This window comes from Myodes glareolus, chromosome 22, assembly GCF_982192425.1.
Source record: "Myodes glareolus chromosome 22, mMyoGla1.1, whole genome shotgun sequence".
NCBI classification, from domain to species: domain Eukaryota; kingdom Metazoa; phylum Chordata; class Mammalia; order Rodentia; family Cricetidae; genus Myodes; species Myodes glareolus.
In genome coordinates, this window is record NC_142047.1 from 10,174,413 (window position 1) to 10,202,081 (window position 27,669).

Sequence of the window (27,669 nt, forward strand, 5' to 3'; positions counted from 1 at the left end):
GACACACTGTACTAGATCTTTAAGCACCAGCAGTGTTCAGAGGGATGTCAGAGGCGTCTTTTGATACATGTTTTATTTTCATAGTTAGCATCTGTAAACACACACACACCTTTTTAATGACTCATTGTTCTGAATGTGTAAAACACATGATTTAATATGTGGTACTGGAGTTAAAGCTAAATCCCAACATTTCCAAACATAAAGCTACAAAGGTTATACTTAGATTTTACTTAAACTGAAATATCAGAATACCAACTTCATAAGCTTTGATGTTTAGTTTTTATTTAATAACTTACATTGTTAGTCCTTATTTCCATCACTCACTCTGCATTGTTCAAAGGCACTCCCAAGAAGTGATTACTCTTACCGTGACTGTTGTACAGATGAGGACAGTGAGGCAAGAGGCTGACTAACTTCCCTGAGCCACAGAGGAGCATTGATTTGAACTTGTTCCTGGGTAGTGTGTGATGAAACATGAATCCTAACTTAGTCCAACTGACTCCAAACCCTGCCCTGACTTCCTTTGCCGTCTCCTGACCTCCCGTGCTGCCCTCTGACCTCCTGTGCTGCCCTCTGACCTCCGTGCTGCCCTCTGACCTCCCATGCTGCCCTCTGACCTCCGTGCTGCCCTCTGACCTCCCGTGCTGCCCTCTGACCTCCGTGCTGCCCTCTGACCTCCCATGCTACTCTCTGAGCCATGTACTGTACTGATAGAGTGTATGCTTCTATGAGCTTGTCTTACAAAGCCAAATTCCAAAGAGCGAAATAGCAGTTACATATTTTCTTTAATCAACATGCCTTACGTTTTTGAAGTATGTGTACACCTACACTCATTTCCAAAGAAACCCTTACACTCTAAAATAACTGCTTTATGTATAACCTAAGGGATAGATTTGACTGATTTGAAAGCTAGCACAAAAAAATTAACATAAAAGTATCAGAATAATAGAGACATGAAATTTAAAAGACATATTTGATTTAGGTTAAATCTCTAGCAGCTGGATTTAAAAAAAAATTCCAAATCATCAAGTCCCATAAATGTCACATCATGAGCAAATAAGCTTCATATACAAGACCAATTATGTACAAACCTATGTAATACAAAAATATGCATTTCTAGGATTCAGCATGTATAGGAACACATGCCTTTCATTTACCTGTTTGAAGAATTTCTTTCTAACTTAGAGATTTTTCCTTCCAATCTTAAACAAATAAATGTCAGTTCTATCCTCCAGATATCTGATGGTTAAGTCCCGCTGGTTCTGTGGTGGCCCTGGCCTATTTGCTGTGCTCCTCCTAGCTGGGCATCCGTAGTGACATCTCTGCTCCCTTTCTGCAGTTAGAGTCTATTGTCACAGTCAGTATTTTCCCCATTAGTACTGAAAGATTATTTTTGAAAGAAATTTATAGCAATAAAATAAATTTTATATGGCTGAGATGTTCATGCCAGGCTCCTAAACCATCCTCAAATGGTTCTCAAACTTGATGACAGGACTTTACTGAACAATGAAAATGCAGGAGACAAGAAAAGGTGTAAAACAGAAGACGTCGGAAGCCTCTTGTTAGTGGAAAATGCAGGCATTGCAGCAATGCAAGCATGCATCTGTATCTCCACTGGGAGACCCAGAACCGAAAAGAAAGCACAGCTAATGGAAAGACAGACAGGAAGCAGCAGGAAGCAGCCCTCAGTGGGGCCCACAAACCTCTTCTACACTGATCTCTGTCACTTTTATATTAACACATATCCTTGCTGATAAACATTTGGAATGAGACTCCTTTCCATTATGGCTTCTTTCAAGTTCAGATTTAATTACTGTGGAAATTAATCAAGATATGACTTGGGGCACAGTATTTTAAATGTCAGCAGAGTTGCAATATCATATCTCTGAAGTATCAGAGTAACTCTGCCTTTTTCATGAAGAATGCCACCAGTGCAGACTGCGCCAGCAATGGGTAGACTATCTCTTAGTTTCAGACTAGAGAGATTTTGTCTTTTGACCGGTTGTTAATTTGTACATACTCAAACATGTCAAGAAAATGTACTCCTATGGGCACCTTAGCTGCATAGAGCCATTTAACTCAAGAGGTGAAACTATGCAAGCTTGTATTTCCTTTTATTGCCCAAAATGAATAGAGGGAATGCTTCAAATTTAAAATGTGGAAATACAAAGAAATCCTTCAGTGTCTTGTCTTCTAAGGAGGTATGTGTTTTAAAATTTAGCCAATGTGACCCTAACATGAAAGCAGTTGTAAAACATGTGCGATACCTTCTCATGCAGTCCAAGGCTCGGAGGAAGAAGTCTTTGTGCAGCTGGTGCTCGTCCCTCAGGATGGAGCACTGCTCCAGCGTCACTGACATCGAGGTCCTGTCTTTGGCGCTTTTACAGCAGGTGAAGCGGATACCGTTGAGTTTGCGACAAATCTGCAAGACACAAGGGGAAACGAGGACTCCAGCGCTTCCGTCTACGTCTACCCTGTACAATCACGCACATTGCCTTTTCATTGTTTGAGGTAGAAGGCTGGCTTTAACTTGTTTATTTCTTTGAGTGGGAGGTCTGGGCTATCAACACCACAGACCCCACAGAGAAGGCTCGTGGGGCAGCTGATTCGCACAAATGCCACTCACAGCTCAGAAGCAAGAGCTTGGCTGAAAATTAAGCAAGCCATGTTGTTCTTAGATTCGACAGTTGAATGTTTGCCTAAAGCCTTTTTGAGAGGATCTGGAAGTCCCAGCCCTAGCAGAGGAACTACTGAAATTGATGACTGTTGGGGGCGGGAGGAGCAGTTTACATCATAGCTCTTTATATGCGAGGCTGCTCATGCTCCCTAGACCGCTCTGTATGCATTCACTGAGCAGACTCAGAGGGTTCAAAAACAACACCTGACACTGGGAAGAAAAAGTGGTGGTGAGGGTAGCAAGGAGGAATTAGAGGCAAGTGATTAGAGGTAGATTTGATCAAAACACTTTGTACGCATGTACAAAATTCTCAAATAGTAAAAAAATATTAAACTCGCCTATTGCAAATAAAAAGAATTTGCTGGACTTGAATTTATGTTTCAAAATATCTATATAGATAGAGACTATGTGGCAATGTCGGGGACACTAAACTGGCTACCATTACTTCACATAGATTGTCACACAGCACGGGGTTATAAATGGCTGATAGAGATTCATTCTTGTAACGAACTGAGCATGAACCCTAGTGGAAGCCATGACTACCCTCACTTTACAGTGGGGAAAATGGAAGCGTCTGTAACCGTGTAACTTGTGCACAGCAGAGCAGGAACAGGCTGGAAGTGCAAGTCTGCCTAAGTCCAAACACTGTGTTTTTAGCTTCCGTGTGTCTGGTGTTTCTCAGTGACATGCACTATAAGACAGACAGCAGCCTCTGACCGAGGAGCACCCATTTTCTCATTGTCTTATGCTTAACATGTAGACCCCTCTGCTCCTTTACTGCTAGCCCACGCTGCTTTCTAAGATGAGCTACCAATAATTAACTGCAACATCAGCAATGCCAATCAATGTGCATTTAAGATAAATTGAATGAGACTCAATAACCATCCACTTTATTATTTGTGATCAATGAGGCTGCCTGCCTGGAGAAGAAACATTAATACAGTTTTTATTGGGGTTTTTTTCACTGTATTTTAATTGTAATTTGGTACTTAAATTAAGATTTATATGTCCCTGTTAGTCCAGGTTTTTACTCCCTTCTATTTCCAATAAAAGTAGCTACAGAAAAATGAGAGTATAGTTTTACCATATAATCTCTTTTTGCTTAGAAAATTTTAATTCTTTTAAATAAATTGTATTTCACATTTTCAAACGGTGACTATATTCATAGTAACAAAATCGACCTTAATGGATACATTTGAAATATAGTATTTAAAAGAAGTAATATTCTTTAAAATATATCACTACTTTACCATGTACCTCTCCTGCTTGAGATGTTAATGCCCTACATTTAAAGCCAAGTGGAGGTGGGCTGTGTCTCTGCAGTAGGCAAAGAAAGTCTTGATCTCAGTCTCTCTACGGCTTTTGAATGATCCAAACTTGCTTGTACATACTCAGCATCTGGTTTCTTAAATTTTTCCTTTCATTATTTAGTTAAATAAAGAAAAATTAAATAACTGCGTTTTAATTAGGCTGTGAAGCACTGACAAAGGCAGTATTTCATTAGGAAGACAGAAAGACAGGCAACAGAAAACAGGAATAAAAGTGTTTTGGTACTATCAAGGAGGATTTCCGATTTCTCCATTTTAAGAGTATTATTAAGTTGTTCTGGTTTGAAAGCCGATATTGAAAGTGAGTTTTCAACTTCCAACAATGCTAGGGAATACACAATCAACTGTGAGTTGTATAAGAACCATATGCGATTGGTATAAACACCAGAAAAACATTTTAGAAATAGGCCGGATTGATGGGAAGTTCTTATATATTCATATAGGTAAAAGAAGTTACCGAGAGGAGATATACATTCACGTTTTCATAAAACGATCACTGCTTTATCTTTTCAGATGATTTTATCTTATGTATACAATAAGGTAATGCCATATATATATATATATATATATATATATATATATATATATATAGAGAGAGAGAGAGAGAGAGAGAGAGAGAGAGAGAGAGAGAGAGAGTCCCCAGATACTGGAGGATTTTCCAAATGATCAGAATTCCTGGATGTTATGCTTTCAGCAAAATATTCAAAATAGCGTGAGGCTTAACTTAGTGAACCTTTTGTGAGTTGCTAACCACGGTGGTGTCTGAAGACACACGGAACTCTGTAACTGGCGTGGTGCTGAGTGTGAGCAGTGTCAGTGGCCTGTCTGAAAGCAGTGTTTCCTGCTTTGGTTGCCTCTGATGCTCTTCCCAAGCACACCAGGTAGGCACGACAGAAATTTTCCTCTGTCTTCTTCTTGGTGGATTACTTTATGTGGTTGCATGGTAAATTATCCCTTCCCTTTTGTCCAGAAGTGACTAATAACATTGGTAATAGTAGGAAGGCTGATTTAAACGCTTTTGATGGTGCATGAAAAATGTGCGCTGCAGGGCAAATGAACCTGAACTCTGCATTGTGGGAACCAAGGCTCCAATCACAGACTCATCACAGAGGTCTCCAGGGCACCTTTCCTGGTGAAGGTATGCTTTCTCTAAGGAAGGTCCTGGGATCTGAGACTTCAACAAAATTCATAAATTTAATATGAACTCTGGTTCAAGTTGCTGGAAAAGAGCTTTTAAACACAAGCATTAGTCTCTCGTTAATTCATGTAGAAATTGAGGCAGGAAAACAGGCAGATCTCACACCCTGAGGGAGCCATTAAGCACTAGAGAACCAAGCACAGTCAGCTCATTGCCTCGTGGCAATCAATCATCAATAAACTCTGTGCCAATACCTAAACGAACAAACACATTTACGAGCTCATTAACTGAACAATATGTCTGTGAGTCTCAAGTCAGGGATCCCCACAGCTGGAATCACATATCCATAGTGGTAGTTCAAAATTCTGATTGCCATATAACATTGACAATTGTCCACAGCATGGAATACCAAGAGAATCACAGATACTTCTTTCTGACCTCACAGTGACAAGCAAGCCCAAAGTTGGTAAGAAATATGTTCCATGTTGAATTCATCTTTCTCCACCACTACCGAAATGATGACCAGCAAAGCAATGATGCCTTGTTAGCTGGATAATGTAAGATGAAATCTAGGAACCAAGGTACAGACTCAGACCCTGCAGCACGTCCCTGCCAAGGCTTGCTCGTGGTGTGCAGAGAAAAGACGGACGCAGGTGCTTACTGTTGCTGCCAGCCACATGATCTCTACATTCTTTCTTTTTTTGGCTTGAATATTTTGATGGAGACTGTCCAACAATCCTTTTAAATCATTTTGTTCTTGGAAATGTGAAATATCTAAAGGAGAAAACAAATAGAGGAGAAAACCATGAAACAGGGTCAGCATGAAGCAGTTTCCTATGGAGTTTTCTTGCAACATTTCTGCAAACGCAACTTTCAAAACAAGAAATGTCCTTTGGAGGAAAGAATACATAAGGGAAATGACATGAATCCCTTCCATTTTGTCCTTTATCTGAACGTGTGCTTCAGTTTCCTCTCCTCCTCTTCTCTGCAGCTATGGTAACATCAAACTGCCCGAGAAACAACAAGGAAAACGTTTTTCATGAATGTTTTTCTTTCCTGCCACTTAAGTTGGAACCATCTTGAGATCCCATCTCCTTTGGCCACTAAGCAGCTAGCCTGGATCAAGGCCATACATTAAGTTGGACATCATGTGTGAGAGAAATCTGAAACTTTGGCTTGTAAACACAAAACAAGCATCTAAACAGGAAGTTTCCCCCATCTTAATGCTATTGCCATTGTGGGTCAGGTAAGATTCTTTTTTATTTGGGAAGGAACTACTGACTAATATAGGATTTCCAAATGCTTCTGTGAACTGTTCTATTCAGACACCAGAAGCCCTCTTTCTAATTTGACAGTGAAAACTATATCCGTGTATTACCAAATGTTTTTTTTTGTTTTTTTTTTTTTTACAGAAAAAGGAAGAGCCCCTGTTGTCACGTAGCACAGGCGTGACAGGGAAGGGAACGGCACAGGCAATGTCGAATGGCAGGAGAGAACTAGAGAAGAACCAGGGATGAGCTGCTTTTCTGAAGTGTGCGTGTTAGTATCTAAAGCACGGGGAGCAAATGGCCTACACTGCACACTAAAGCTGAAGGCAATGGGTAATTATAGACCAAATGTTCCCAACACATCATGAGATGTGAGCCAATGAAGGAGACAAAAATGCTCCTTACAAACAGTGTTGGATCTGTAACCCATAGTAGGAAAAGGTACTAGGTAGCTCACAAACTGAGGCATGAGGAATTCTTTGAATCCTAGACTAAGCCTAAAAGACAGGAGGTGCGTAAGACCTAAGGTCCAAGTCTAGCTTATTCAGTTATGTACATGGAAGACACTGAGCAGATATTCCCAATCCTAATCATAAAACTACCCCAGATTAGCATTAGTAGTGATAAGAGTTTGTAATTTCTAAGCTTTCACCAGATGCTTCATTAGCCAAACGACATAAGGGAGTGGCCCCGGCACAGTTCCCAGAGAGTAAAGAAAGTTTCTCAGGGAACTATAGAGGTTGTGAAAACACACACACGCACACACGCACACACGCGCACACACACACAGAGACACACACACACACACACAAACACACACTGAAAATGGTCATATTTCATCTCAGGAATCATGAGAACACAATAAAATGAATATTCTTCCATTGTATATTTTATGTTACAGAAAAAAACATGTAAAACATCTGTGTAAAATATGTTCGTGATTGTACTAAATGTCCTAAGTTTCAAAAGTGGAATTTTCATCATGGAACTAAAGCTAATTCTCAAAGAAAAAGTTTGAAGCCCCAAAAGTAACCGCCTAGCTGGGATAAAACACCATTACCAAAAGCAACATAGGGAAGAGTTTGCTTTGCTAAAACTTCTACATTACAGTTTACCACTGAAGCTGGAGGCAAGAGCTGAAGCAGAGATTCTGGAGGAATACTGCTTATTGGTTTGTTCCTTGTGACTTGCTCAACCTTCTTTCTTACACCGTCTAGTACACCTTCTCAGAGTGCTTCGCCACCACTGAGCTGAGCCTCCCTACATCAATCATTAAGAAAATGGATGAACTTTTAGACATGTTTGCTCAATTGGAAGTCCCACTTCTCAAACGACTCGAACTTGTAACATGTTGACAAAAAACAAACAAACCAATAGCAACAACAACAACAACAACAACAAATCAGGTAACATCACATTGTCAGGTAGGCCACTATCAGTCAGACACCAGTGTTTAGACTGACCAATTAGAAAGAAACACTTATGCAGAAGTTATCTGATCATTTTAAGATGATATATATTTTTCAACTGCTTTTTAATCATTTAAAATAAATATGTGTTATTGTAGGACAATAACGTTCTTATAAGAATACAAACAGGAGAGAAAGAATCTAAAGTCTGTGGTACAAAGATGTATTATTAGATTAAACTCTCTGTAATCTAATAAGAAAAACAATTGCCAAGCCTATATTAGGTGTAAGAAAGTGTACTGAGCTATAACACACCAATGAAGGTGCCAGGACTGATGGGAAGAGTGGACAAGACTGGGAGGACAGGCTGGTACAGAGGGCCCTACGAGAAACCTTCTGGGTCTCTAGGAGCATTTGAGGCCAAGGGACAAATAGATAAAGGCATGGGGACTGGTCTGTGAAAGCTGGTGTGTGGTGGCCAACATGCCCCATCACTACCTGGTCCTGAGCTCAGTGTTTTGTGCAGATGTCTGGGTTCCAGCCAGAAAACAAAGGCCATTGCTCACTCACATCTTCAAGATCGCAGCGATCCTTTTGAAGCCAGTTCACTCAAGTATATGCCAACCATTTTTAAACCATTGTAAAATAATACCTTTACTCTAAGGTAAGATAAAGTCTGGAACTGTAACGTAGAATGCTCACAGTTAATTAATGTGTACTTTGTTAAATATTCCATATCTCCTCATACACAAAGGTGGTGACTATGTGAAGTAATAGCTATATTAAGTAGTGTGACCATGGTGATTGTTTCATTATATGTATATTAAACCTCTAAATTTTATTTCTTACATTATAGTCTTTAATTATTAAATATATTTGAATTAATAATTAATGTACCATCCCATGGAAGTTACATATCATACACACACACACACACACACACGTCTTCTCTGTAACAAACTTTGTGTGAATTAACTTTTAATCCTAGAGTGTGCGCTGCCTTATATATATGTGTTTCACCCAATTTAGAAAATTCCAGTTGCAACCCACCAAAATCAAACAATATGAAGACAGAGAATGAATATGAAAATCTTGATTTAAGACAAGGTGCTTGATCAATTGGGGTGTTGGTTGTCCTCCCAAATCGCATAGTAAATGCATGGCTGCCCAGAAGAGTAAAACCTTGTGGGCAGGTGAAAGTGCTAGGGGGCCCAGGTTGGCTCTCACTGGGGCTTCGCGACTCCAGCCTTTTCCTCTTCCTTTCTTTGCTTCCTGGCCAGAATGTGATGTTTCACTGCCTGCCATGTAGTCCTGTCAGGACAGAGTGTCTGCCTTGCTTTAGCAGTCGAGGCCTGGGATGGCCAAGGCAAAGCTGTTGTCCTGGTAGGTTTGTTAGGTGAGTCATTTTCTGACAGCAAACTAACACCGCCTACCCCAGAGTTCAGAAGCTTACAGAGTAGTCTGTGAGCTCCTGCTCCAGAACTTCCCTTCGTCCTATTTGTGCTTGCGCGGTTAGTTGGGGTTTCACAGACAGCTCTGTCATTTTTACAGCAGACCAACGTATTAAGGGTATCTTTACTAAAGTAACTCTTTCTCAGTGTTGACATTTGGGTTCTGAGCAATATAAAAGAGTCTGTGGTAGATGGTGGAAGCCTGAAGACCACCCGGACACGCATGAAATCTTAAAAATATGATGACCTAAACAAAATGAGCGTCATGACCACACCAACTGACATGGCAACGTTGGTGGGGGAAACTTACCCGGCGTTGCCAGAGATGAAGAGCTACAGGCAACCAATGGCTGCTGAGAGAGGAACAGTTTGGGACTTTTTTGCTTTTTTTTTCTTTCCTCTGGGAAACAACTTCCTCACAGAGTCAGCTCTTAAACTCATGTACAAAGAGGCAACACCAAATGACTCAGTAGTTTGTGTGTGTTGGGGGGGGGGTGGAGTGTTCAGAAAAGGTCCTGAAGTTGAGAGGGAGTAGGGCGCATAGAATAAGCAGGAGGGGCAAGAGGGAGGGTTGGAAAAAGGAAAGCCATTTGAGAACAGTCTACCAGTCTTCTAAATGTGAACCAAGTAACCATTCTTCACCCACTCCTGTCTCAAAATGATTGTTTGTTAAAACACAGCACTCAGATATGGTGTCTCCTAGAAACTCCCCACCTCTTGTGCATTCCATCAGAAAGAAGCCATGCTTTTCTCGTCTCTTTCTCCCCACTCCCTTTCTGTCCTCCCTTCCACTCCCCGACAGTCTTTTCCTGTGTATCTCTGTCTCTTTCTTCCTATTTCTTTCTTCTTTATACACTAGAGGCCAAATCCTGAGCCTTTCAAAGTGCCCTTCTCCTCCAATACTCCATGCCTTCAATTATATCTCTAGAATGACAATTACAAAAATAAAACCATTTTTTCAACCCAATATGTTCATTGGTACCAATTTTTTTCAGCCCGATAAAAATCCAGGGCATAAAACCAGTTCAAATTTGAGAAAGGGTTATCACTAATAATGATTATTTTATTAATTTGTGAAGTTCAGTTATATCATGATCATTGAGAAACATGGGTTTGCTTTCAGTTGACACCATGCTTCCTGAAATGTCCATAAAGTTAATAGATTGTGCTTTGGCCATGTGTTCATGCATTATTTTAACACTAAATTTAGAACCTCTGGGCAACCTTCATACATGTATTCTTTTACTGCTTTTCAAATTGGGTTTTAGAAAGCAATTGGAGGTAAAAGGTGCAAAATACTAATTGAATTATTGTTTATAACATTAAACAATAAAAAACATAAATGTCGATAAAGAGAGTAAGCAAGCTTTTAAGTATTAATTCGGTATGCTGTTACATATACTAACAGATAAAATAAGGAAACAGTGCCACACATCTCAACATGGATATCATAAAAACTGTATTAAGCCAGAAAAAGAAATGAAAACAATTATATGATTTAACTGTATAAAACTGTGTATACACACATATATGCATATGCTAAAAATATACATGAGAATTAAAAATAATAAAATTAAGGTGTTGCTTTCCACAAAGGAAGAAAGACTTATGTGTGGAAAAGTTGGAGGCAGGGATCACAAAAGGGGCTCTTACTTTCTCTGTGAATACTTGCTTTTTATAAAGATTCTTATGCCAGATTATAGATTCCAAATCCCTAAATCTTTCCTCTATTTTTTTTTACTTTTGTATTTGAAAATTTCCTAAGTTTCTGAAAACAAAATTGTGATTCTGGAGAAATTACTTTCAGCGCCAGTTCCAGTCTGCTTGATGTGTGGTCCAGGATGAGTTGTTTAGCCCCGTGCCTCTTTCCTCAACTGTAAAACGAGTGTACAGTCACCCTGCCATGCGCCATCAAGCTGTAGAGAATGCAATTAATAAAGAGCTGTGGCAGAACCGCCCACAGTATTCAATTCTGTGACAGCTTTAAAAATAGACAAAGAAATCTGTTGCTCTTAACGCCAATCTCATCAAGCCAAACGGAGTCCATACATACCCCTATGGAACAGAACATGCAAGGCAAAACATTGCATATTCTACTTTTCTGTGACTCACCAAATGATGCCCCTTCAGCAGCAAGTGTTCTATACAGAATCATGACCAGAAGAACGACAGAGAGCTTGTGCATGAACAGGAATTATTATGCTTCTCAGTGGGTTGAGTTATAACACCAAGGAACTCTAGGAGGGACTTCATTACCTCCTGGTCAGATGACATTACACTGCCAGAGTGTGCCAAGCTGACAGACATCTTTAGTCATGAGGAGACTAGATGCATAATAATGTCAGTGCACAAGAGGAGCACAGAGATTAAGTGGAGGCAAAGTTTTTTTCTTTTGTGCTTCTGAGCAACTAAAACAGCCCTAATTTGAGGACTGCCTTACAGCTGCATTTTTCAGGAACATTAATCAATGAATACTTTTTATTGTTCTAATAGTTTGAGTCAGGGTTTCTGTTCCTTGCCACCAAAGACATTTAAGGTAAATAAATGGTGATGTATGTGTTTTTAACACTAACCAGCCACTTTATAAATGTGCTGTTATCATAGAATGGGATAGACAATAAGGTTGTCTCCAGCTAGCATCCAATCAGCTAAACCTGAGATGATGGTTTTAAACCATTGAGCCTTTATTCTTTGAAATACTGTTCATGGGAAGCTGGAGTCTATGTCCTCTCACCATAATTTGGGTAGAACTGTGACTGTCTTGACTAAAGAACAAGACACAAGTAGTGGCATTTTCCAAGGCCAGATTTTAAGTGACTACATAATTCCCATCTGATTCTTCTCTTTGAACTTGCCTGTGTGATGTCTCCCTTTCTAGATAGCCACTGTAAGGAATAATCTAATATAAACTAGGGGATGCTCATGCCACGGGCAAATCGCATTTAGGTGAGCAGGCATTGTGACACACTATTCTAGGCATGAACACTGTGCCCTCTGGATGACTCCAGCATCCACATTCTGTAAAGATTCCTGACCACTCTCCTTTCTACCCTGAGTCACAGACACAAGAGAAGGGAGAAACTGCCCTACTTTCCTCATCAGACTCTTACCCAGCAGATCTGCGAGCTGAAGTTAACTGATTCTGTCACGTGTAAATAAGCTTGGGATAGCTTGTTACATGGCGATATAGAGGAAACTACTTAGAAGGGATCGAGCACCAAGAGGACAGCGTCACTACAGAGCTCTCTGGTTAGCACTATACTCTGACATACGAATCTACTTTAATTAACTCTGAGCAGTTATAGCTGACTGTGTTAGCAAGCAGACAGTCACAACTGGGGAAGAGCCATTGCACTATCTTACAATAGTAAATTACATTAGTTTGGAGGCTACAGAATCTCAAACGGCATAAAAAGACAGTGCTGCACTAAAACCAGCTTTAACTAGTTTAACCTCATCACTCACCAGCATACTCTCATCATAGACTAGTTAAAATTCATCACTCACCAGCATACTCTCGTCATAGACTAGTTTAACCTCATCACTCACCAGCACACTTTCATCATAGACTAGTTAATCCTCATCACTCACCAGCATACTCTTGTCAGTGAATCAGGCAATATAAGAAATCAGAAACCTGAATTCTGACCTGCTTAGAGATGAATATTTTTGACCTACACATTTTTCAGAGTTTCTTCTTTAATGAGTTTAGAAACTTGTCACCAGAAGTAACAGAAAAAATACTTCAAAATTATTGTTAAAAAGTGTTTGAGATACAGTACCAGAGTTTTTATGAAATTTCTCTTTTATGTATTACACATTGGTATCTATGCCTGTTTTGAAAAAAAAAGAATGAAAGTATGGAGCATTAACTACTTTTCTCATTTTAAAATTCTCATAGGACTAGGTTATGGCTGGATTACAGAATCCCAAAACATGATAATTTTATAGCAGGCCCGACAGATTCTTCTTTGTTAGGCGGCCCTTTAACCACTGAACGTGAGCCTCGTGCTCTGCTTGAGATGGTTTTCCACAGAAATAGAACCTAGGTGAACAAAAAAGACCTTGGCTAAGAGATGCCTTGTGAGCATAACCCATGCAGGTCTCTGCAAGTCAACCAGAGTGCGTGGATAATCCCCTTTGCTTGTGCTCAGGTGGAGGAGGTTCTAGCAATGAAGGGAGATGAGTGACCACCCCACTCATGCAGGGCAACTTCCATGTCCCCCATTTTAACCAACAACCACAGAGAAAGGATTTGCCTGTTGGTAGAAGGTGAAAATAGGAACTAGAATGAAGTTTTCAAAGCTTAGTTAAAGAAGAAATGCAGGTTGGAGATAATTCCCATGTCTACCAGCTGGCTGCTACCACAGAGGAAGGGCAGATGGCAACGCAGAGAGGCAAAGGTCAGGCCTTCTCCTTCCATCTTCTTTACCCTTCCTTTTTGATGACTCTGAAGGCACTGATTCTCCTTACAGCCCTTGTCTCATCCCATCAGGACCTTAGAAGCAAGTGATAGCTTAGCACGTCATCCCACAGAGGTCACCGAGGCATCAGGGGAGGTTTAGATGAAGTCAAACATGGGAAGATAGTTAAGGAATAGAAGAAGCACACAGAAAGTTTCCAAAATGAAAAGGGAAGCATTGAATAAATAAGCACATGAAATGTGTATTTTATTCCCCTTCTGCAGCACCTCCAAACTGGGACACCCATATTTCCAGTTCATCAAGACAGCACCGAGTGCTAATTAGCATTCACAGACTGTTCCTTTTGACCAGCCTGGACTACCTAACTTTTAGTCTTCCCTGTCCTGCTCTCCCAAGGCCAGTCCCACTTTTCTGGAGATTTGTGATACAAAATTGGGAGGGGAAATGAGGATATAAATTGGACTAAAAGATGGATTGAACACTGAATGCCCCTCTTTTGTGGGTTGACAAGGTGTGGCATGATAGTTAAAGAGTGGCTCTTCATATAAAACATGGAGGGATTTAGAGTAAAAACTATGTGAAAGGTCAAATTCTAAGTAAGCAACAGTGTCCTCTGGGAGATTGTATGTATGTATGTATGTATGTATGTATGTATGTATGTATGTATGTGTATGTATGTCCTTACAGGTATTAGTGTTTTGCCTGAATGTAGTCTCTGCACCATGGACATGCCTGTATCCTCTAAGGCAGGAGCACACATTGGAACTGGAGTTACAGATGCCTTGGAAGTGACCTGTGAGTATTTAGGGGACCCCTGGAAAGAAAAGAGGTCAAGCTATCTCTCTAGCCTCTCTGCTTTTACTTTAAATTAGAAGTTGAAATTAAATTTTAGTCACCATCGACAGATGTTCTGTTTACTGGATATGACATCAAATAAAACTGGCCCACTGGAGACACAGGAATTAATCCAGGTCAAATCCAGATACATTTATTCCAAATGTATATCTAGAAATTAAGATAATACTGTTAACCTACTTCTTACTATAAGAACAAAAAGAACTACCTTTAGGGTGGTTTTATTAGAAACTCATATAGATATTCCAAAAAGAAAGGTAATTATTTTTGAAAATTTATCAGATAATTGGTAATCAGTTGAAACAGTAGTTAAAGTTAATACAGGCCTGAAGAAGTATACACAGATATAGAAACAAAGGGTTTTCCACAGAAAGAATGTTGTAAATTGTTTCAAACGACAGAAATAATTCACTGTTCCTGCAACAGAAGGGTAAGTTGACTCGTTAGAACCCTGCAGAAATATAATTCCTTGAGAATCCCAGAATGCACAGCGACTGGTCTCCCGTGCATCTCTAGCCTTTCCAAGAGCAAGTAGGATATCTTTTTGTCATAGAAACCGACAGTGGAAATATTAACTTCCTTCCCTAGAGAGATAATGGGAAATGCACTTTAAAGCACAAAGTGTATGTGTGTTAATTACCCTCCTTTGGCTGGCAGTGAAACATAAGTGTTCCAAACAGCTACAGACATATCTAAGTGGGCTTTCAACTGAATTCCTATCTTTTTATCCTAAGCCATTTCATGCTGGCTGAAGAGACTAGCGTAGCGGGAGGTCATCCAAATGCAATGCATGGCAGAATGTGAAACTCATGGTGGAACTTCTTACGTTTGGAAACCCAGTAAAAAGAAAAGAGAAAGAAGAGGAAGAATGGTGGAAAGATCAGACATCTTCACGTAAGGATGGAGGAAGGTCAGGCATCTCCCTGTAAGGATGAAGGAAAGTCAGGCATCTCCCTGTAAGGATGGAGGAAGATCAGATACATCCCTGTGTACCTGCACACAGCAGAGCAGAAGAGGAAAGAGTAGGAACTTACAGATCTAAGCTGTGAGCACAGGCAACACTGGGGATGCAGGAGTACCTTCAGCTTCTGATTGGCTGGGCAGCCTTTGAATGCCTGCTTACACGACTGCATTTGGCTTTTGCAGTGCTGTTTGTACTTCATGCTTCTAGGTTGTCTATAATTTAATGATAATTAAGTACCTCTATCTCTGATTTTTTACATATTGAGAAAATAGTGAATACTATTAATAGCATATTTGTGTGTGTGTATGGGTGTGTGTGTGTGTGTGTGTGTGTGTGTGTGTGTGTATGTGTGTTGCACTCTGTAGTATAATGGCCTCAATTCAGTCTCTATTCCATAAACACAGGTCATTGCCAGAGCCCAGTGAAGGGTGGGTGACTAGGCTCAGGATTAACATCAATTTCTGAGGCTCAAAAGCATGGCCAAATAGCTGTGACAGCAGCACATTCATGTTCATGGCTGTGTGACCCTGATGTGGCATGTGTCACATGGATGGTAAATCAGTACTCATGGGTGTAGAACACTGGCAGTCTTTGTGGCTCAGGTAAGCAAGCTGTCCCTTGTCACTATCAGTTCCACTGTGTATTCTTGTCTGAGACAGACCTTGTAGAATCACCAGTAACTGAAGGACACACACATGTATGCGGCTACCATCTTTCCTGATACTTAAATGTGACATAATCTTCCCCGACATGTACACCAGCTCATGGAGAACCTGAGGTCACTCTGCTCTCTAATGAGTGGGTGACTCTGTGGCAGTGAGGACAATGGTGGCTTGCTGAAGTAGCTTTTCAAACCTAAGACTGAACGTTTTGTCTTTAAAGGATGGGCCACATCACCCCCCATCCACAGCCACTCTCGGTGATATCACAACATCCCTTGCAGGGCTGCTTTCCTTGGAATCCAGTCCAACGATCACCTGTCAGCTCTGCTCTCTTTTTTCATTTCTTTTCAGAACAAAAGCCAATGATTCTATTCAGGGAAGTATTATCACATAGCTATTTTTCAAAAGAATACAGCGTTTGGCTTTATGAAAAAAATATTTGCCGCATGTTTAAAAAGCCAGCCAAATCTTAAATGGCTGGGTGGCAATATTAAAATATGCAAAGCATTGTGGACTGGATAGCTGGGTGAGTTGGAAAAGACCTTGCCCCACAAGCATGATGACCTGAGTTAGACCCAGAACCCATGCACAAAAAGCTGGGTGAGATAGGGCACAACTGTTCCTCAAGACTAGTTAGGCAGAGACAGGCAGAGCCCTCGGAGCTGGCTAGTCACCAACTCTGGCCTATCCTCTCTCAAACACACAAGAACCCCTGAGGATCAAATCCAAGGTCATTCTCTGACTTCTACACTCATTGGTACACATGTACATGCATACAGACATGAGCACACACACTAAACAACGAACAAATAATATTTTCTGTTAGGAGTGAGTTGTTCCTGTCTGTGGTACAACAGCATTCAACTTGAGTTATTCTACGTAGTATTTAAATATAAACATTGCTTTCCTCCTATCGGGTCCTTTGACGTATAGGGTTACTGTCTCAGTGTGGTGATGTTACTTTATAAATTTTATATCATTGTTGGTTTCAGTATTGCCCTGAGAAAAAACTTGACACATAGAATCTCTGTTTGGGTGAGAATAAAGGTCAACTGATGTGGTAAAAAACAGAAAATGCTGAGCGGTTCAGAACAGCTCAGTAGTAGAGTTCCTTGGGTTCAGTCACAGAGCAAATGACAAAAGAAAAATGAAAACTAAAAACAAGGTGAAAGTTCAATGACGGAAAACCTTTCAGCTTAAATAAACTACAATTTTTTATGATAGAACTGAAGAGAATTCTTAGCATGCATGTATGGCTTTTGCAAAAAATATCTACAGTGTGTGTGTGTGTGTGTGTGTGTGTGTGTGTGTGTGTAATGGTTTAACATGGTGCATAATGCCTTTAAACCCCAAACTCAGAAGACTGAGGCAGGAAGGCCACTGAGTTCAGGATTAGCCTTGAATATGTCAGGGAAGTCTATATCAAGACAATAGAAGAAAATGAAAATGTATGTTTTAATAATTTGATTGATAGTAAATTGATAGGAAGATGATGAAGCATCTTTTCTGAGATTTTTTTCTGAGATGTCTTCCTCTAAAGCTACTGTAGAACAGTGGGAACCCCACTGCTGTGAAGAACTCCAGATCACACCACAACCCCTTACAACATCTGCATGTAGAATATTATGCCTAAAGAGCATTAACTCACCTAATTCTCAGAGTCTACACACTGGCAGGTTCAGGGACTTCACACAGACATGGCAGGTTTCTCTTTCTAGAAACCAGAATGCTGCTTTTCTTCCCCTTAGGATCATTTACTTTGCCTCAAGGGGAGGTAGAGACTTCTGTTCACTCTATGGGCTTTACTTTGCCTTTCTGGTGGTGGCAAGGGTCCCATTGTCTCCTTCTCTCAAACCTCGCTGGAAAGCCATCACTTTAGATCATCTCTACCACCTTAGCTTTCCATATATCCTTAAACACGTTCACCTGCTGCAGTAGTTTGAATGCAATTGGTCCCCATAATCTCCTAGGATGCAGCATTAGTAGAAGATGTTGCTTTATTGGAATGGGTATGACCTTGTTGGAGGAAGTGTGTCACTGTGGAGGCGGGTTTTGAGGTTTCCTATGCTCAGGATACCATCCAATGTGTCAGTCTACTTCCTGCTTTGGGAAAGATGTAGGACTTTCAGCTCCTTCAGCACCACTGCTGCCTGGAGGCCGCCATACTCCCCATTATGATAATAATGGGCTGAACCTCTGAAACTGTAAGCAAGTCATCCCAATTAAATGTTTTCTTTGTAAGAGTTGCCATGGTATGGTGTCTCTTCACAGCAACAGAAATCCTAAGGAGGACACCTGCCGTCTTGACAAACGAAAGAGAACAAAGGATGAAACAATACTCTTATTTCTCTCGCTTTGTGCCTGCCTTTGTCTCTCAGTGCAAGTGTTGAGTTTCCGAAGGGTGTGCCCCTCACTCTGTCTCCCACATGTTCCATATGTGCTCTCTCCTTAGAAGTCTATAGTGTACTTTTGTTTTACACATTTCATTAAAAAAACTTTCCATGAAATGCTACCATTGATTCCCCGAGTTTAATTGTTCTTCTTAATCCCTATTATTAACAAATGTGCTTGCTGTCTCTGTTCACCTCCGTGGATGACAATACTATCACTCTTGTTTGACTGACTCCACTCCAGCAACCTCCCCACTGTGGGGGGCTAAGGCTCTGGCTCCCTGAACTCCCCCACTGTGGGGGACTAAGGCTCTGGCTTCCTGAACTCCCCCAATGTGGGGGGCTAAGGCTCTGGCTCCCTGAACTCCCCCACTGTGGAGGGCTAAGGCTCTGGCTCCCTAAACCTCCCCACTGTGGGGGGCTAAGGCTCTGGCTTTCTGAACCTCCCTACTGTGGGTGGCTAAGACTCTGGCTCCCTGAACTCCCCTACTGTGGGGGACTAAGGCTCTGGCTCCCTGAACTCCCCCACTGTGGGGGACTAAGGCTCTGGCTTCCTGAACTCCCCCACTGTGCGGGCTAAGGCTCTGGCCCCCTGCACATACTGATCTTTTCCTCACTTCTGGGGGGATTGCAGAGAAATCTAATCACATCATTTATCTGAAATGAAGTTTATATAAAATAGAGGACTCATTTTTTATTTCCTTGTTTTTGTCAAAGGAGGAGTGACATAGGACGCTTCCTTTTCCGTAGTGTAGAACTGAATGCTGTAACCATGTAGAGTCACATGCATAAGATACCATCCAGAGAAAGTAAAGCAACAACGGCAAAACCATAGGGCTAAATTATTCACGAAAAAAAATGCATCACCCCCCAAACCATGCTTTTCTGCAAAGTGCTTTGGAGTTAATGTGGATTATCAGTTGATTGCATTGACTCATTAGACTGCATGCTACCCAGGCACAGATCTATTCATCTTTCTCTTCTCTGGTGATTGACACAGAGTTTTATAAATAATATCATCTCTGCCAATGTCTGCCTAATTGAATGTGAGAATTCCAGCAAAAATTGTGTATGTGTGATGAAAAATATGACAACATTATACTTATTCTTTTTGCAAACCTGAATTATTTTTCTACAACAAAGTATTGTATACGCAATTCTTATTGCTACAATGGGTGAAATGCTATCTGTGACAAGGATGTCAAATGTTTTTGTAACAGTTTGGAACAGTGAAAACAAAGTGTTTCCTTCTTGCTCGCAATACTGCACAGTATTGTGGGAAGGAAGTCCACCTGTGGTGAGTTTCTAGGAGACATGGGCATTAATGCCATTCACTGCATTTGGGACAAAGGAAAAATGCTTGACCATCAATATTAGGAAAAGGGCCGTGACTTCGGATGTGATAAATATCAGTCGGTCCTTTCTCCTCTAAGAAGGGGAGAACTCTTCTCTGACCCCTTCTACTAAGCTCTGGAACACATCTGCAACATCACGGTGACTTTGAAACATGAAGCTATCTGTGTCAGCTGGTGAGGTAGAGAACCCTTTTTTCGACTTTATTCTGAATGCAAAAGTTAAGCCTTAGGACCCGAGGAGTCAGGAAAAGGAGCAGCAACAAGCCCTGTTCAAGGATCAAACTGAGTGAGGTGTTGACCCTGACGACTGGAATTGCCTCAGCTGATCATAGGTGCAGGCGATTATCACAGAGGGTGCCTCAGGGGAAACAGCTACAAAAGATTTACTATGGTGTCTTAGACAAGAACACAAATCCCTGAAACCTGAAACACTGTACAAAGAAAAGCAGGAGGAAGAACCCACAACAGCCCACTGGAGACATCTAGACCCCGACCTTCATTTTTGATACATAGTAGCTGCTTAGGACCAACGTTGGGCAAAGACTGACGGGAGAATGGCTGCTCATTGTGGAGAGCCCTCTGCCCACTAAGCCTTCCAATAATGGCTTTTTTTTCAGCTGAGGGAATATGAGAGTCTAGGATCCTAAATGAATTCAAATGAATACTTATTCCATGGGCTAATATATAAATTAGCTGGTAATTCACTAGACCATATCATGCATCTCAGAAGGGCACAGGCAAGGCTGATGGGTCACTTTTATTCAACATCACACTCCTATTTACTAACAGCTAAAGGCTAAATGCTCAGTAACATTCATAGCAGCTATTATAGGAAAACAACATTTTCATAGATGGCTGAATTGAGATTATCCACTGAGCCTACATATGCCACAGAATTAGTGAATACTTGGGGGCGATTATACTTGCCCACACGTTTTCCTATGTGAGTAAAAGAAAACTTAGCAGCTATCTAACACTGAGTGAGCAGATAGCCTAGGGAAGATTCCTTATAGCCCTGCTGGAACAAAAGTAGAGGACACCCACTAAGATTAATGACATCCTCAGGAAAGAGGGGATTTTTACTTAGAATACCACGTAAAATCCAAGCATTTTATTTGTAAGTCATTTAAAACACGGGATTAATAAAGGCAAGTACTGGGCTTGATAAATTATCTGTCCTCAATATAAACTCCTTAATGTTACTGTAAAAATAATAATAGATATTTTGGATTAAAGAGATGACTCAGAACAGTCATATCTACCAGAAATACAGTTCTTGAGATCTTAGCTAAAGTCTTAGTTCCTCTCCATACTCCTAACTCAGCTCTTCCATTGCCTCTTGGAAAGGAATGCTTCCCGAGTTCTGCTTTCGGATAGAGCATCTCTCCCAGAGATTCCCGTGTCTATATAGATGTGTGCTGCACTTTCCTCTCTCCCTGAGATGCACCCCAGAGGTTCCCCAGAGGTTCCTGTAACTGTACAGACGTGTGCTGCACTTTTGCACTTTTGCACACCACCACTCCGTTCTGCAGAAAATCTGACAGCTTTGCCTCAAAAATGTAAGAAATAAAGTAGGAAAAATCAAGCAAACTATGATTTAACCCATCAGATGTGATCAGCTCAATTTAAACTGGTTCAATTTATGATGATAAGGATTAATATTTAGAATGTCAATAGAAATTTTGCAGGTGCTTGGAAAGTGGCAGTTGTAGGTTCTCTTCCAATACCCATGACTTTCACGGATAAGTATAGGACTCGCCCCTCATCAAAGGCCATTGCAGAGAACCGCAACTGATGACCGTGCAGAGAACGAACGAGTGACTTGAAGAGCAGGCCCTAGTTAGACCTGTGCAGCACAGCTTCCTCACTACAAGGTTGTCGGGTCGGGGGACAATGGTGAGCAGCCCCGAATTAGACATGTATAGCAAGGCTTCCTCACTACAAGGTCGTGGCGGGGGGCGGACAACGGAACGGGAAGCTGGCTCTGAGGATTAATCTCCTAGAAATGTCAGAGAAACTACACCCATGAAATCTCATCAGCATGGCTGCCTAAACAAGACACCGTGAGCAGACACGCTAATGTGGAAGGTGGATAGGTCATACTGCCTCAGTCCTTGATAAAGAACTGCAGGCAACTAAGGACTTCCTGCTGGGGGCCCCAGGAAAGGGGCCTCAAATGGCTCTCTAATACAGAGTGATCAGCCCCCAAATCATATACATACAATTTACATATACATACAATCATATACATACAATGTCTTATACAGACTGATCAGGATAACTATATATATGTGTGTGTGTGTATATTTATATGTGTTCTAAAGTCACTTGATTATACAGTTCGTTTTTTCACTCATGGGATTACCATCCATGAATTCAATGACCATAGATCAGAAGTGCTCAGAAACAAAACTCCATCTGTCCTGAACCTGATGTAGTCTTTGTGTATATGTGATTATTCCCAATAAAAATACAGCATAGTAAACAGTTCCATACTTCTCAAATTGCCCTAAATTTTTATTAATAGAAATGATTTGGTTTAAGGTATTTGTAGGATGTCAAGAAACCAGTCCTTCATGGACATTGAAGGGGACTACTCTATTTAATTGGTAATATAGAAAGGTTAATGTTCTTAAATCTTTAAACATTTATTTCTTTGGACAGTTAAAATTACTGAGTATATAAATATTTTATATTTCATATGCTAGGTAATACTTATAAGCACTTCTCCTTATGTCCTTTTAAGGTGATACGGTTGTTTCTGGCATAATAAAACCCTTCACAGTTTGCAGCAGCGTACTTTTAATTTACCCTGTGAATAAGGATGGCATAGTTATAGCTCTGAAGCACTGCTAAGGATCAGCCATCATTCGGAAGCATGGGTCTGGGAGGATGAAGGAATCTGGAAGGAAGCTGACGGCCTGCATTGTTGACCAGTTCCCAGGTACGCTGATGCTTTCAGGCTGGGAGCCATATGTAGTTTTCTGATATCAATATAGACAGAAATCACATTGTAAGTGAAAGAAAATTCTGAGATTATTTTAGAATGATAAGAAAAAGCAAACCTTGGAGCAACTACTGACCAATGTCTAAGTCTCAGTAAATTTCATTAATCAATAAAGAAAAGTAGTTTGGTATATACATATTAGTAGCCCTAGTGAAATTAGCAAGTGTATAATTCCAAGTATGCTGGATGCTTAAGAAACCACATCTGAAGAATGTAATTTTGGCAAAAATAATATTTTATGTAAAATATAATAACATAAAAATCATAATGTAAATACTAGGAAGTGAACTTTGTTATCTATCTGCACATGAATACACGGGTTGCTGTAGTGTCATGCAACAAAACTTACTGGGTTCTAGAAAGATCTGAAAATACTGCTGCATAGGAAACTTCAAGCATAATCAGACACAGACCAATGAACAAATTGCTTGTAATTTGATGGCAATCAGACTTTAATTGTGGCTTTTGTTGCAAATTTAATGTTTCATGTTTGTTTAAACTTAGTTTTTTTATCGGTACACATATCTGAACAGATTATACTAGAGGTAGATGGTCAGTTTATAAATCCAAACACTCAAAAATTCAAGTGGGGGAAAGAGCTACAGAAATGAATAATAGAGAAAATAGTTCCAAAGTTTAAAACATGCCTATCAGCTTAGGTGTCTAAAAACTGCACCTAAAACAAGGAATCTGTCCCTTGATTTATAAACTAATCACTACGCTGGAGAACATGTACTCTACCTGACTTCCTCTTTATATTCATGCACCATATCTCATGTCTAAAAGATTAAACACAAACAGTCAAGGTATTTAAGTGCCAAAGATTATATGGAATTCCTTTGTACTCAATTGAGATTTCTAATTATAACTTCCATATTTCTCAATCTTGGCATTTTCTGCTGGTACTGCATTTAGTATCTCAGCATGAACACCAGGCAACAGCAACCAAGGCAATGAAGCAGGGTTTGGCCACACCCCTGGGTAATCATGCCACACCCCCTGGGTGATCATCCCTTTCCTTCACAAAATCTCAAAATCACTGAGACTTCCCATTCCATGCCGCTTTAGTCACGGCCCTTGTCTCCAGCCCCTCTTAAGACGGTTAATCAGCGAATGATTGTTAGTCTTTCTACAACACATATACTTACAATCAGGTGGCATCTTTTCCGTAAATATCGAATAATATTCTTGAACAAGTTCAAAATTTTCTTGATTAATACTTTCTTGCAAAGAAACATCTCCAAACCTGAAAATAGGAAAACAAAAATAACCAATCCAACAACAACAGCAAAAACAGAGAAGGGAGTTGGGACTATGAACCGGAATTAGAGATAATATACCCTCTCCTATCCCTTTAAATAGATGGTGAGGTTTTTTTTGTAACCCACTCCACACTTTTTCTGCAAGGCTACACCCCATCTGTCTCTGTCCTGTAGAGATCTCCTGTTCGTGCCTGCACAGAGATTGGAAGAACATGTTTGGAAGCTGGGCTGGATGGCATCTTGCCCTCTGCCAGCTACTGGGTGCATGGGTCTCCCGGGGGAGGACTGCACCTTGCACATATTCAGTGTGAGCCTGTGAAGTCCAGCAACTGTGCACCAGTGTTTCCCATCCTCCTTTATCACAGAGCTTGTTCCTGTATCCTACTGCATCTGCTGTGGGAGCGCCTTCCACTCCTTCAACATAGTGGGCTGGTATTTCTGCGGCTATTGGCTGAAGGAGCAGAAGGCGCTCCCGCAGCAGCATCTGTCTTCTCTTTGAGTGTGTCCCAGTTTCATTCTTGTCTTTCTAGCAAGTGGCTTCCACTATGTACCTCCATCGAAATCTATAAATACACTTCCTAGGTGTCAATTGACAGCTCAGTGTAGATTAACTATTCCTTCCGAACCACAAACTGAAATGCTTGTAAATCCACTTCCAATTTCTACCACAAATTCAGCTCTGGGATCTAAGTAGTATTCAGATTCCTCTCTTTGACCACTTTATCCATTACTCACTGGACTTTTCAAACCTCTGCTTTTATCACTCCCTGTAGACAGGTGTGATTCCTCTAATAGTGTTTTGAGGACATTTTAGTGATATGCCTCTGGCCCCTCTTTCCCCTCCCACCTCTCCTGTGACATATTCCTAGAACATTATTTCCAGCAAATGTTTATTGTCAGCTCTGTATCAGACAGTAAGTTAAAAATGTTAGAAAAGTTAATCTAATGCATACTTCATCATACTAGGTCTCTAAGAGTTTCTCGTCTCTATAAAATCCAAATGCAAGTCCCATTGGTTGTCACATCTGCCCTCTACACGGCGCTCGAGGGACATATGTGGGATGCAGTTAACCATTCTCCTTCATCTAAGGATCACAGTGCCTATGAGACTTCCCCCACTATCTTCCTCTGAGTTTACTATTTTCCCTTCCGTGTCAGCTTGATGAACTCCTTTCTGTCCTTCAATGCCCGTGAAAGGCAGCTTCCCCTACAACAGGGGTTCTCAACCTTCCTAATGCTGTGACCCTTTCATACAGTTCCTCATGTTGTGGTGACCCCTCAACCAAAAATTATTTTGTTGCTACTTCATAGCTATAACTTTGCTACTGTTATTTGATCCCCAGAGGAATTGCTACCCACAGGTTGAGAATCACCTCCCTACAGGGAAGTTTCTATCCTAGAATCACATTGTTTTTTTAACTCGTTTTGTTTCTTCAACATCTTTGATTATTTGGAGACCCAAATTTCATGTGCTGTCTGCTAACATGCTTCCTCTGGAGGATGATCATGCTTGCTCCATATGCCCTGTACCTGGCAAAGCAGTATCCGGCACAACCCATGTTCTGCATCTGTAGCAACCTGTAACCTGAGGAGCAGGAATACAGTGTCCAGAAAACACACAGGGAGTTTCCTTAGGATCTCTGACTCGGCTAGATATTGTAAGCAACTGAAAGACTGTCGAACCAGTCTTGTGTGCTCACAAACCTCATGCGTGGAAACTGTATCCTCCAGGGTGTCTCTCTAGTGCTGTGGCCTCTAAGGGAACAACTGGGGTTAAATGATAATACAAGAGTGGGTTCTGACCCCACAGGATTAGTGTCCTTACAATACTTGATACTAAAATTCTCTGCCCTCCCCCTTCATACTTCATATGTAAAGTAGAGATCACGGGAGCGTATAGGAAAAGGGCTATCACCAAGAAACAGTGCCCTGGAACTGGCTCATGGATTTCTTGGCCTCTTAAGTGTAAGGAATGAATTTTAGTCTTTAAGCTGTCTAGTCTTCAATCTTTATACTAGTCAAAGCAAATTTATGTAAGAATGGACATATAAAATCCTTATTATTGGGGATGAATATTAAAGAAAATGTTACAGGATTTATGCAGGATATCTCCCATGCAAGAGTTGCCTGGGTAGACCCAAATTGGAAATCATGAAAGTAGGCATCAAGGAACAGAGGGGAAGTGATTTGCATGATCAACAGCTCGCTGATGTCAGAGCGCCAAGCAAACTGACTTTCCTGCCTCCCTCAGCATGTCGCCCTATTCGCAATTTTGTTTGTCTTCCAAATCCTATCACTCGTACACAGTTTCCAGGTACTTAAAGACACATTTTTAATTTACAAGGTAGATCGCGGAAAGGAGAATGTTTTCAAAATCAAGTGACCGATGGTGCAGTTACAACAGCCCAGAAGATGAAAACTCGTCTAATTTAGAGGCTACTGGTCCTTGGAAATCCTAAGTAGTTCTTTAAAAGTCTGCACATGAAAGAGTCTGAGACTACTCTAGAGATCACCCTCATAGGCCATCTCAGATTTTGCTCATGCCGTCAGCGTATTTCTCAAGGTTCTGACACATTTTAACTTACTTAGGGGCACGGTTTCTTCATGTGTACAGTTTACCTTCGCACAAGAAGTGACTAGATAGTGTACTAGTTGAAAGGAAAATGCTATACATACCTCTATGTCTAAATTCTATAAGCAGAAATACAGCTTTTCAAAGACCCTCTGAACACCATCCTTCTCACGAAGCCTACCTCTCAGCAAGAGTCTGCTGTTCGTTGATTCCAACGTTAAACAGAACGGGATAGACGTGGAGCAGCTGGCCTTCTTTAATCTGCAGAGGGAGCGACTCAAACACGGCAGCCGGGAGCCTGACCTCCACCACGTAGTGTTCACTGCGGAGAGGAAGGGCGGGAAAGAAACAGTCCTTGGTATTTGCTTTCTGGTGTTTGTGGTTCATCGAGAGGAAAAACAGATAAGTTGGACCACGACACCTTCTTAGGCTTTTGCGGTTATCTGCTTTTTGTTTCCATTCGCTGAAGAATATACACCCGTTCCATTGTCAAAATGCATGACATATGCAATGGCAAGATTATGTGTACCTGCACTCTCAGCCTTGCTCCGAATTCCACTGGAAAGGAGGATGTTTACCTCACTTTTAAGACACCTGGCCAAGTGCATAGGTCGCCTAAAGTTTTCTTCACTTATTATTAGAACCAGATAAGTTTTCAAAATAGGGAAAATAAACATAATAATGTTTTTCAATATAATGAGTCTTAATAAAGTGATAAATAAAATTGTCACAAATTAAATGGGAACTGTCCCACACAGTTTGGTGTTTGAGCAGTTGGTACTAGAGACTGGCAGTGTGTTTGGAGGTGGGAAAACTAGAGAACGGAGGCCACTGTCCATGGGTTAGGATACTTAGTGTTTAGAGTATGTCCCTGCCCTTGCTATACAGAAGTGTGGCAGTCACAGTC

General features: G+C 40.8%; 1 protein-coding gene across 6 annotated transcripts in view; it reads right to left on the reverse strand.

Annotated features, from left to right (window-relative positions):
- Positions 1-27,669, reverse strand: part of Inpp4b (inositol polyphosphate-4-phosphatase type II B) — a 735,560-nt gene that overhangs the window by 43,267 nt on the left and 664,624 nt on the right. For all 6 annotated transcript variants that reach the window (XM_087900452.1, XM_087900453.1, XM_087900454.1 and 3 more), the window contains 4 exons: positions 26,944-27,084; positions 24,077-24,174; positions 5,805-5,917; positions 2,268-2,422 (listed from right to left, as the gene is read on the reverse strand). In XM_087900452.1, the coding sequence (XP_087756578.1) occupies positions 2,268-2,422; positions 5,805-5,917; positions 24,077-24,174; positions 26,944-27,084 (507 nt within the window). The remainder of the gene's footprint in view (positions 1-2,267; positions 2,423-5,804; positions 5,918-24,076; positions 24,175-26,943; positions 27,085-27,669) is intronic.